At 39.3% G+C, this 12,500-nt stretch overlaps 4 protein-coding genes across 5 annotated transcripts; all 4 read right to left on the bottom strand.

The window, feature by feature from the left end:
- Positions 1-1,616: 1,616 nt before the first annotated feature.
- On the bottom strand, positions 1,617-2,565 carry LOC125040502 (glycine-rich cell wall structural protein-like). 2 transcript variants are annotated; one of them, XM_047635059.1, is made up of 3 exons: positions 2,516-2,565; positions 1,797-2,142; positions 1,617-1,748 (listed from the first exon to the last, which is right to left on the bottom strand). In XM_047635059.1, the coding sequence occupies exons 1-3, from the start codon at positions 2,531-2,533 to the stop codon at positions 1,690-1,692; spliced, it is 423 nt and encodes a 140-aa protein (XP_047491015.1). In that variant the 5' UTR covers positions 2,534-2,565; the 3' UTR covers positions 1,617-1,689. The 2 variants fall into 2 exon arrangements, with proteins under 2 accessions (XP_047491015.1, XP_047491014.1); XM_047635058.1 differs by having other exon boundaries at positions 1,676-2,142.
- A 1,908-nt stretch (positions 2,566-4,473) lies between these two features.
- Positions 4,474-5,364, bottom strand: LOC125040513 (glycine-rich cell wall structural protein-like). Its single transcript, XM_047635072.1, has 2 exons — positions 5,315-5,364; positions 4,474-4,939 (listed from the first exon to the last, which is right to left on the bottom strand). Exons 1-2 carry the CDS (start codon positions 5,330-5,332, stop codon positions 4,487-4,489), a joined length of 471 nt encoding a protein of 156 aa, XP_047491028.1. The 5' UTR covers positions 5,333-5,364; the 3' UTR covers positions 4,474-4,486.
- A 1,921-nt stretch (positions 5,365-7,285) lies between these two features.
- Positions 7,286-8,167, bottom strand: LOC125040344 (glycine-rich cell wall structural protein-like). Its single transcript, XM_047634898.1, has 2 exons — positions 8,118-8,167; positions 7,286-7,738 (listed from the first exon to the last, which is right to left on the bottom strand). The coding sequence occupies exons 1-2, from the start codon at positions 8,133-8,135 to the stop codon at positions 7,286-7,288; spliced, it is 471 nt and encodes a 156-aa protein (XP_047490854.1). The 5' UTR covers positions 8,136-8,167.
- A 1,921-nt stretch (positions 8,168-10,088) lies between these two features.
- On the bottom strand, positions 10,089-10,983 carry LOC125040343 (glycine-rich cell wall structural protein-like). Its single transcript, XM_047634897.1, has 2 exons — positions 10,940-10,983; positions 10,089-10,541 (listed from the first exon to the last, which is right to left on the bottom strand). Exons 1-2 carry the CDS (start codon positions 10,955-10,957, stop codon positions 10,089-10,091), a joined length of 471 nt encoding a protein of 156 aa, XP_047490853.1. The 5' UTR covers positions 10,958-10,983.
- Between the last annotated feature and the right edge of the window lie 1,517 nt (positions 10,984-12,500).

Below are 12,500 nucleotides of genomic sequence, written 5' to 3'. Positions count from 1 at the left end.
TCTATCGTCAATGATTTCAACTGAATGCACACTCATATAAGGTACATCTACGGCACATTCCAAAAAATATGTTCTAATTCTATTTGTCAATATATCTGTTCCATATGAAATAACGCTCCAAACCACTGTTGTCGACAGTCTCTTTATACTCTGACTGTTAAAAGCTACCCTTTTTTTCTCCAACTCAATTATTTCACAATGTAGAGTGAATTCTACAAGTCCTCCAACTTTTCTGGATATTACCTTTGTCTTCACACTGACCTCTGTGTGATATTCTTATGACACCTCATTTGGCCTGTATATTATCTCCCTTTTCACTTTTTTTCAGTTTTTGTTATCCTGTCAAGTGCAAACCCTTTATCTCATAATAAATTACCTTCCACTTGTACACCTTCCTTGACATTATCAAGTCCTGCTATCATCCTCCTCGTTTTAGTAGGTAATTAAAATGGCAGGAAAATGTGCAGCCTCTTCTGACACCTCCACCAAGTTTGCATGTATCTACCTCTTGTTTCATGTAAAATTCACAACTCAGTCTTCTCAGCCCCTAATCTCCCCCCCCCCCCCAAAAAAAAAAAAAAAAAAAAAAAAAGTTATCCGTGTAATGCGAATGCCAGGCAAAACAGATCGATCTTCATTATTATTTTTTGTATTTACCACATCCCGGCAACTAGATCTTATAAACAGTGTGTTTCCATCCCTCGTATTTCCCGGCAAAATAACGGTATGAAACAACTCACGATTTGTAGGGGAGCCGCCTACGCATTCTGGGTCTTTGTTCCTCGAAAACACATATACCATAGTTAATGCCCCAGTTAATACGTTCTGGACTTTAGGCAGAAAGTTTCCTTATTGCCAGTCATTTCTCACTTTTGTTTTATTTTATTTTCTAGTTTTAATCATATTATTTTACCTAAAGAAACTGTTTTTATTATTTTTATTTTTTTGACAATGAATATAGTACTAGATCTCTACTTGCGTGTCCTTTTGTAAGAATTAATATCTGTTAACCCAACCGCCCCGGATTTATATTCTGTCCCCTTTTTTTTATTTTTTATTAATTATGTTACATACTGATGGTTCCACATGTACTCAGCCAGCAAGGAGTCTATTAATAGGCCCTAGTGTCGGATCCTGATTTCCCCATTCCTTGAATTGGCGGACAAATTTGTTTTTCTTTTCAATACAGTTGATATCGATTATTGTTATTGATGTTATGATTATTAAATTGTTATCAAAATCTCGATAACATTTAAGACAATGAAATAATGCAAAAGACCCTTTCCAAAAGTCGAGGAAAAGGGTAAACAGGTGACATATGTAGGACTAATAACTGACTCCTTGGTGACTAAAACCTTGTAGAGCCGTCTATGTGTAAATACAATAAATAAACTTGTATTACAGTGCTTTTGCCATACGTGCCGATTGGGTTAATTATCATAAGCAATATTTTCGGCGTTATTATTATTGTTCATATTTGTTCAATCATAATCACGACCATTATTTTAACTACTATTATTTTACTTCATATTCTTATTATCATTTCATGTTGTTAGTTGAATTATTTTCATTACTATCAGTACCTCACGAGCTTCGTCTATCATAAAATCAAGAATCAAAACCTCAGGCTGGCTAAATAAAGTTCATAGAGTATATCACAAAATATTTATTCCTGCATTAATTGAGTCTTTATTTCCCGCCGTATCCTCCGCTGACGTGTCCGGAAGACCCGTGGCTTCCGAATCCGCCTCCCACACCGCCTCCGACGGAGTTTCCGAATCCGCCTCCGAAGGAACCTCCTACACTGCTGCCGCCTCCGATGAAGCCTCCAGCGCCTCCGCCGTGGCCTCCGACGGCACCGCCGCCATAGCCGCCTCCGACCGAGGGGAGGACGCCGACTCCGACCAGACGTGCTGGGACGACGCTGCCGCCGCCAACGCCTCCGCCGTAGCCGCCGTGGCCTCCGCCTCCTCCGATGAAGCTGCCTCCACCGAGGCCTCCTCCAAAGCCGCCGTGGCTTCCTCCTCCGAAGCCTCCTCCTACGCCTCCGGAAACACCGCCTCCAAAGCCACCTCCGTGAGAGCCGTAGCCTCCGTCAGCCACAGCTCCGTACATCACTCCCAGCACAACGGCTGACTTCATCTACAGGAAAGCATGGAAGGAATTGGTCAAATTTTAAACAATTGTCGGGGATATATCAGGTAAGACCAACCACGGGGGCAGCTGTATAAATTTTGTAGTACGTGAACACTCACATCTATATGGTCATTGAAATACAGTACATGAAAGTTTATTAATCTCATTCACAGATTAAAGTGGCTATCTAATATATATATATATATATATATATATAATTCCAGACGATATATATAAAAAAGGTGCTTATTTTGCCAAACATCTTATTTGAATATCAGACATTTCTTAAAAATCTATTAGAGATCTGAAAATACTTGGTAAATACATAATTTCACACAACACGAGAGTATTTAAAAACGTTATCATTAAAAGGGCTTACCAGAGCACTCAGAGCCATTATGATTTTACTTTGCTGTTGCAGACGAGGAGGAAGAAAATGAACTGTATCGCTCTCCACCTTTTTCCGAGTATTTATAGCTCGCCTCCACAAGGACTCACGCAGTTACCAGTTTGTATTTCTTTCCCTCCGCTCTCTTCATCTCCCCCCGTCTTTCTTTCCATCTTACACTCTCACACACTCACTTCTACACACGGACGTACTTCTATTCGTTCAAATATCTTTACATTCTCTCTGTTTATTATACTGTTTCTCTACTTCCATATCTATCGTCAATGATTTCAACTGAATGCACACTCATATAAGGTACATCTACGGCACATTCCAAAAAATATGTTCTAATTCTATTTGTCAATATATCTGTTCCATATGAAATAACGCTCCAAACCACTGTTGTCGACAGTCTCTTTATACTCTGACTGTTAAAAGCTACCCTTTTTTTCTCCAACTCAATTATTTCACAATGTAGAGTGAATTCTACAAGTCCTCCAACTTTTCTGGATATTACCTTTGTCTTCACACTGACCTCTGTGTGATATTCTTATGACACCTCATTTGGCCTGTATATTATCTCCCTTTTCACTTTTTCAGTTTTTGTTATCCTGTCAAGTGCAAACCCTTTATCTCATAATAATTTACCTTCCACTTGTACACCTTCCTTGACATTATCAAGTCCTGCTATCATCCTCCTCGTTTTAGTAGGTAATTAAAAGGCAGGAAAATGTGCAGCCTCTTCTGACACCTCCACCAAGTTTGCATGTATCTACCTCTTGTTTCATGTAAAATTCACAACTCAGTCTTCTCAGCCCCTAATCTCCCCCCCCCCCCCCAAAAAAAAAAAAAAAAAAAAAAAAAAGTTATCCGTGTAATGCGAATGCCAGGCAAAACAGATCGATCTTCATTATTATTTTTTGTATTTACCACATCCCGGCAACTAGATCTTATAAACAGTGTGTTTCCATCCCTCGTATTTCCCGGCAAAATAACGGTATGAAACAACTCACGATTTGTAGGGGAGCCGCCTACGCATTCTGGGTCTTTGTTCCTCGAAAACACATATACCATAGTTAATGCCCCAGTTAATACGTTCTGGACTTTAGGCAGAAAGTTTCCTTATTGCCAGTCATTTCTCACTTTTGTTTTATTTTATTCTCTAGTTTTAATCATATTATTTTACCTAAAGAAACTGTTTTTATTATTTTTATTTTTTTGACAATGAATATAGTACTAGATCTCTACTTGCGTGTCCTTTTGTAAGAATTAATATCTGTTAACCCAACCGCCCCGGATTTATATTCTGTCCCCTTTTTTTTATTTTTTATTAATTATGTTACATACTGATGGTTCCACATGTACTCAGCCAGCAAGGAGTCTATTAATAGGCCCTAGTGTCGGATCCTGATTTCCCCATTCCTTGAATTGGCGGACAAATTTGTTTTTCTTTTCAATACAGTTGATATCGATTATTGTTATTGATGTTATGATTATTAAATTGTTATCAAAATCTCGATAACATTTAAGACAATGAAATAATGCAAAAGACCCTTTCCAAAAGTCGAGGAAAAGGGTAAACAGGTGACATATGTAGGACTAATAACTGACTCCTTGGTGACTAAAACCTTGTAGAGCCGTCTATGTGTAAATACAATAAATAAACTTGTATTACAGTGCTTTTGCCATACGTGCCGATTGGGTTAATTATCATAAGCAATATTTTCGGCGTTATTATTATTGTTCATATTTGTTCAATCATAATCACGACCATTATTTTAACTACTATTATTTTACTTCATATTCTTATTATCATTTCATGTTGTTAGTTGAATTATTTTCATTACTATCAGTACCTCACGAGCTTCGTCTATCATAAAATCAAGAATCAAAACCTCAGGCTGGCTAAATAAAGTTCATAGAGTATATCACAAAATATTTATTCCTGCATTAATTGAGTCTTTATTTCCCGCCGTATCCTCCGCTGACGTGTCCGGAAGACCCGTGGCTTCCGAATCCGCCTCCCACACCGCCTCCGACGGAGTTTCCGAATCCGCCTCCGAAGGAACCTCCTACACTGCTGCCGCCTCCAATGAAGCCTCCAGCGCCTCCGCCGTGGCCTCCGACGGCACCGCCGCCATAGCCGCCTCCGACCGAGGGGAGGACGCCGACTCCGACCAGACGTGCTGGGACGACGCTGCCGCCGCCAACGCCTCCGCCGTAGCCGCCGTGGCCTCCGCCTCCTCCGATGAAGCTGCCTCCACCGAGGCCTCCTCCAAAGCCGCCGTGGCTTCCTCCTCCGAAGCCTCCTCCTACGCCTCCGGAAACACCGCCTCCAAAGCCACCTCCGTGAGAGCCGTAGCCTCCGTCAGCCACAGCTCCGTACATCACTCCCAGCACAACGGCTGACTTCATCTACAGGAAAGCATGGAAGGAATTGGTCAAATTTTAAACAATTGTCGGGGATATATCAGGTAAGACCAACCACGGGGGCAGCTGTATAAATTTTGTAGTACGTGAACACTCACATCTATATGGTCATTGAAATACAGTACATGAAAGTTTATTAATCTCATTCACAGATTAAAGTGGCTATCTAATATATATATATATATATATATATATATAATTCCAGACGATATATATAAAAAAGGTGCTTATTTTGCCAAACATCTTATTTGAATATCAGACATTTCTTAAAAATCTATTAGAGATCTGAAAATACTTGGTAAATACATAATTTCACACAACACGAGAGTATTTAAAAACGTTATCATTAAAAGGGCTTACCAGAGCACTCAGAGCCATTATGATTTTACTTTGCTGTTGCAGACGAGGAGGAAGAAAATAAACTGTATCGCTTTCCACCTTTTTCCGAGTATTTATAGCTCGCCTCCCGCAAGGACTCACGCAGTTACCAGTTTGTATTTCTTTCCTTCCGCTCTCTTCATCTCCCCCGTCTTTCTTTCCATCTTACACTCTCACACACTCACTTCTACACACGGGCGTACTTCTATTCGTTCAAATATCTTTACATTCTCTCTGTTTATTATACTGTTTCCCTACTTCCATACCTATCGTCAATGATTTCAACTGAATGCACACTCATATACGGTACATCTACGGCACATTCCAAAAAATATGTTCTAATTCAATTTGTCAATATATCTGTTCCATATGAAATAACGCTCCAAACCACTGTTGTCGACAGTCTCTTTATACTCTGACTGTTAAAAGCTACCCTTTTTTTCTCCAACTCAATTATTTCACAATGTAGAGTGAATTCTACAAGTCCTCCAACTTTTCTGGATATTACCTTTGTCTTCACACTGACCTCTGTGTGATATTCTTATGACACCTCATTTGGCCTGTATATTATCTCCCTTTTCACTTTTTCAGTTTTTGTTATCCTGTCAAGTGCAAACCCTTTATCTCATAATAATTTACCTTCCACTTGTACACCTTCCTTGACATTATCAAGTCCTGCTATCATCCTCCTCGTTTTAGTAGGTAATTAAAAGGCAGGAAAATGTGCAGCCTCTTCTGACACCTCCACCAAGTTTGCATGTATCTACCTCTTGTTTCATGTAAAATTCACAACTCAGTCTTCTCAGCCCCTAATCTCCCCCCCCCCCCCCCAAAAAAAAAAAAAAAAAAAAAAAAAGTTATCCGTGTAATGCGAATGCCAGGCAAAACAGATCGATCTTCATTATTATTTTTTGTATTTACCACATCCCGGCAACTAGATCTTATAAACAGTGTGTTTCCATCCCTCGTATTTCCCGGCAAAATAACGGTATGAAACAACTCACGATTTGTAGGGGAGCCGCCTACGCATTCTGGGTCTTTGTTCCTCGAAAACACATATACCATAGTTAATGCCCCAGTTAATACGTTCTGGACTTTAGGCAGAAAGTTTCCTTATTGCCAGTCATTTCTCACTTTTGTTTTATTTTATTCTCTAGTTTTAATCATATTATTTTACCTAAAGAAACTGTTTTTATTATTTTTATTTTTTTGACAATGAATATAGTACTAGATCTCTACTTGCGTGTCCTTTTGTAAGAATTAATATCTGTTAACCCAACCGCCCCGGATTTATATTCTGTCCCCTTTTTTTTATTTTTTATTAATTATGTTACATACTGATGGTTCCACATGTACTCAGCCAGCAAGGAGTCTATTAATAGGCCCTAGTGTCGGATCCTGATTTCCCCATTCCTTGAATTGGCGGACAAATTTGTTTTTCTTTTCAATACAGTTGATATCGATTATTGTTATTGATGTTATGATTATTAAATTGTTATCAAAATCTCGATAACATTTAAGACAATGAAATATTGCAAAAGACCCTTTCCAAAAGTCGAGGAAAAGGGTAAACAGGTGACATATGTAGGACTAATAACTGACTCCTTGGTGACTAAAACCTTGTAGAGCCGTCTATGTGTAAATACAATAAATAAACTTGTATTACAGTGCTTTTGCCATACGTGCCGATTGGGTTAATTATCATAAGCAATATTTTCGGCGTTATTATTATTGTTCATATTTGTTCAATCATAATCACGACCATTATTTTAACTACTATTATTTTACTTCATATTCTTATTATCATTTCATGTTGTTAGTTGAATTATTTTCATTACTATCAGTACCTCACGAGCTTCGTCTATCATAAAATCAAGAATCAAAACCTCAGGCTGGCTAAATAAAATTCATAGAGTATATCACAAAATATTTATTCCTGCATTAATTGAGTCTTTATTTCCCGCCGTATCCTCCGCTGACGTGTCCGGAAGACCCGTGGCTTCCGAATCCGCCTCCCACACCGCCTCCGACTGAGCTTCCGAATCCGCCTCCGAAGGAACCTCCTACACTGCTACCGCCTCCGATGAAGCCTCCAGCGCCTCCGACGTGGCCTCCGACGGCACCGCCGCCATAGCCGCCTCCGACCGAGGGGAGGACGCCGACTCCGACCAGACGTGCTGGGACGACGCTGCCGCCGCCAACGCCTCCGCCGTAGCCGCCGTGGCCTCCGCCTCCTCCGATGAAGCTGCCTCCACCGAGGCCTCCTCCAAAGCCGCCGTGGCTTCCTCCTCCGAAGCCTCCTCCTACGCCTCCGGAAACACCGCCTCCAAAGCCACCTCCGTGAGAGCCGTAGCCTCCGTCAGCCACAGCTCCGTACATCACTCCCAGCACAACGGCTGACTTCATCTACAGGAAAGCATGGAAGGAATTGGTCAAATTTTAAACAATTGTCGGGGATATATCAGGTAAGACCAACCACGGGGGCAGCTGTATAAATTTTGTAGTACGTGAACACTCACATCTATATGGTCATTGAAATACAGTACATGAAAGTTTATTAATCTCATTCACAGATTAAAGTGGCTATCTAATATATATATATATATATATATATATATATATAATTCCAGACGATATATATAAAAAAGGTGCTTATTTTGCCAAACATCTTATTTGAATATCAGACATTTCTTAAAAATCTATTAGAGATCTGAAAATACTTGGTAAATACATAATTTCACACAACACGAGAGTATTTAAAAACGTTATCATTAAAAGGGCTTACCAGAGCACTCAGAGCCATTATGATTTTACTTTGCTGTTGCAGACGAGGAGGAAGAAAATAAACTGTATCGCTTTCCACCTTTTTCCGAGTATTTATAGCTCGCCTCCCGCAAGGACTCACGCAGTTACCAGTTTGTATTTCTTTCCTTCCGCTCTCTTCATCTCCCCCGTCTTTCTTTCCATCTTACACTCTCACACACTCACTTCTACACACGGGCGTACTTCTATTCGTTCAAATATCTTTACATTCTCTCTGTTTATTATACTGTTTCCCTACTTCCATACCTATCGTCAATGATTTCAACTGAATGCACACTCATATACGGTACATCTACGGCACATTCCAAAAAATATGTTCTAATTCAATTTGTCAATATATCTGTTCCATATGAAATAACGCTCCAAACCACTGTTGTCGACAGTCTCTTTATACTCTGACTGTTAAAAGCTACCCTTTTTTTCTCCAACTCAATTATTTCACAATGTAGAGTGAATTCTACAAGTCCTCCAACTTTTCTGGATATTACCTTTGTCTTCACACTGACCTCTGTGTGATATTCTTATGACACCTCATTTGGCCTGTATATTATCTCCCTTTTCACTTTTTCAGTTTTTGTTATCCTGTCAAGTGCAAACCCTTTATCTCATAATAATTTACCTTCCACTTGTACACCTTCCTTGACATTATCAAGTCCTGCTATCATCCTCCTCGTTTTAGTAGGTAATTAAAAGGCAGGAAAATGTGCAGCCTCTTCTGACACCTCCACCAAGTTTGCATGTATCTACCTCTTGTTTCATGTAAAATTCACAACTCAGTCTTCTCAGCCCCTAATCTCCCCCCCCCCCCCCCAAAAAAAAAAAAAAAAAAAAAAAAAGTTATCCGTGTAATGCGAATGCCAGGCAAAACAGATCGATCTTCATTATTATTTTTTGTATTTACCACATCCCGGCAACTAGATCTTATAAACAGTGTGTTTCCATCCCTCGTATTTCCCGGCAAAATAACGGTATGAAACAACTCACGATTTGTAGGGGAGCCGCCTACGCATTCTGGGTCTTTGTTCCTCGAAAACACATATACCATAGTTAATGCCCCAGTTAATACGTTCTGGACTTTAGGCAGAAAGTTTCCTTATTGCCAGTCATTTCTCACTTTTGTTTTATTTTATTCTCTAGTTTTAATCATATTATTTTACCTAAAGAAACTGTTTTTATTATTTTTATTTTTTTGACAATGAATATAGTACTAGATCTCTACTTGCGTGTCCTTTTGTAAGAATTAATATCTGTTAACCCAACCGCCCCGGATTTATATTCTGTCCCCTTTTTTTTATTTTTTATTAATTATGTTACATACTGATGGTTCCACATGTACTCAGCCAGCAAGGAGTCTATTAATAGGCCCTAGTGTCGGATCCTGATTTCCCCATTCCTTGAATTGGCGGACAAATTTGTTTTTCTTTTCAATACAGTTGATATCGATTATTGTTATTGATGTTATGATTATTAAATTGTTATCAAAATCTCGATAACATTTAAGACAATGAAATATTGCAAAAGACCCTTTCCAAAAGTCGAGGAAAAGGGTAAACAGGTGACATATGTAGGACTAATAACTGACTCCTTGGTGACTAAAACCTTGTAGAGCCGTCTATGTGTAAATACAATAAATAAACTTGTATTACAGTGCTTTTGCCATACGTGCCGATTGGGTTAATTATCATAAGCAATATTTTCGGCGTTATTATTATTGTTCATATTTGTTCAATCATAATCACGACCATTATTTTAACTACTATTATTTTACTTCATATTCTTATTATCATTTCATGTTGTTAGTTGAATTATTTTCATTACTATCAGTACCTCACGAGCTTCGTCTATCATAAAATCAAGAATCAAAACCTCAGGCTGGCTAAATAAAATTCATAGAGTATATCACAAAATATTTATTCCTGCATTAATTGAGTCTTTATTTCCCGCCGTATCCTCCGCTGACGTGTCCGGAAGACCCGTGGCTTCCGAATCCGCCTCCCACACCGCCTCCGACTGAGCTTCCGAATCCGCCTCCGAAGGAACCTCCTACACTGCTACCGCCTCCGATGAAGCCTCCAGCGCCTCCGACGTGGCCTCCGACGGCACCGCCGCCATAGCCGCCTCCGACCGAGGGGAGGACGCCGACTCCGACCAGACGTGCTGGGACGACGCTGCCGCCGCCAACGCCTCCGCCGTAGCCGCCGTGGCCTCCGCCTCCTCCGATGAAGCTGCCTCCACCGAGGCCTCCTCCAAAGCCGCCGTGGCTTCCTCCTCCGAAGCCTCCTCCTACGCCTCCGGAAACACCGCCTCCAAAGCCACCTCCGTGAGAGCCGTAGCCTCCGTCAGCCACAGCTCCGTACATCACTCCCAGCACAACGGCTGACTTCATCTACAGGAAAGCATGGAAGGAATTGGTCAAATTTTAAACAATTGTCGGGGATATATCAGGTAAGGCCAACCACGGGGGCAGCTGTTTAAATGTAGTACGCGAATACTCATATCTATCTATACGGTCATTGAAATACAGTACAAGTAAGTTTATTAATCTCATTCGCATATTAAGATGGCTATCTATAATATATATATATATATATATATATATATATATATATATATATATATATAAATCAAGACGATATATTAAAACAAATTGCTTATTCTGCTAAACATCTCATTTGAATGTTACACATTTCCTAAATATCTATTGAAGATCTGAAAATACTTGGAAAATACATAATTTCACACAACACTAGTGTATGTAAAAACGTTATCATTAATAGGGCTTACCAGAGCACTCAGAGCCATTATGATTTTGATTTGCTGTTGGAAACGAGGAGGAAGAAAATGAACTGTATCGCTCTCCACCTTTTTCCGAGTATTTATAGCTCGCCTCCACAAGGACTCACGCAGTTACCAGTTTGTATTTCTTTCCCTCCGCTCTCTTCATCTCCCCCGTCTTTCTTTCCATCTTACACTCTCACACACTCACTTCTACACACGGGCGTACTTCTATTCGTTCAAATATCTTTACATTCTCTCTGTTTATTATACTGTTTCCCTACTTCCATACCTATCGTCAATGATTTCAACTGAATGCACACTCATATACGGTACATCTACGGCACATTCCAAAAAATATGTTCTAATTCAATTTGTCAATATATCTGTTCCATATGAAATCACGCTCCAAACCACTGTTGTCGACAGTCTCTTTATATTCTGACTGTTAAAAGCTACCCTTTTTCCTCCAACTCAATTATTTCACAATGTAGAGTGAATTCTACAAGTCCTCCAACTTTTCTGGATATTACCTTTGTCTTCACACTGACCTCTGTGTGATATTCTTATGACACCTCACTTGGCCTGTATATTATCTCCCTTTTCACTTTTTTCAGTTTTTGTTATCCTGTCAAGTGCAAACCCTTTATCTCATAATAATTTACCTTCCACTTGTACACCTTCCTTGACATTATCAAGTCCTGCTATCATCCTCCTCGTTTTAGTAGGTAATTAAAATTTGGCAGGAAAATGTGCAGCCTCTTCTGACACCTCCACCAAGTTTGCATGTATCTACCTCTTGTTTCATGTAAAATTCACATCTCAGTCTTCTCAGCCACTAATCTCCCCCCCCCCCAAAAAAAAAAAAAAAAAAAAAAAAGTTTATCCGTGTAATGCGAATGCCAGGCAAAACAGATCAATCTTCATTATTATTTTTGATATTTACCACATCCTGGCAACTTGTACTTATAAACAGAGTGTTTCCATCCCTCGTATTTCCCGGCGAAATCGCGGTATTAAACAACTCACGATTTGTAGGGGAGCCGCCTACGCCTTCTGGGTCTTTGTTCCTCGAAAACACATATACCATAGTTAATGCCCCAGTTAATACGTTCTGGACTTTAGCCAGAAAGTTTCCTTATTGGCAGTCATTTCTTATTTATTTTATTCTTTAGTTTTTATCATATTATTTTAGCTAAAGAAACTATTTTTATTATTTTTATTTTTTTGACAATGAATATAGTACTAGATCTCTACTTGCGTGTCCTTTTGTAAGAATTAATATCTGTTAACCCAACCGCCCCGGATTTATATTCTGTCCCTGTATTTTTTTTTTTTTTTTTTTTTTTTTATAAATTATATTACATACAGATGGTTCCACATGTACTCAGCCGGCAAGGAGTCTATTAATAGGCCCTAGTGACCGATCCTGATTTCCCCATGCCTTGAATTGGCGGAAAATGTGTTTTTCTTTCCAATACAGTTGATATCGATTATTGTTATTGATGTTATGATTATTAAATTGTTATTTCAATCTCGATAACATTTGAAACAATGAAATAATGCAAAA

Source organism: Penaeus chinensis, chromosome 29 (assembly GCF_019202785.1).
Source record: "Penaeus chinensis breed Huanghai No. 1 chromosome 29, ASM1920278v2, whole genome shotgun sequence".
NCBI lineage: Eukaryota > Metazoa > Arthropoda > Malacostraca > Decapoda > Penaeidae > Penaeus > Penaeus chinensis.
Note: the sequence above shows the minus strand (reverse complement) of the source record. Positions and strands in the feature narration are given on the sequence as shown.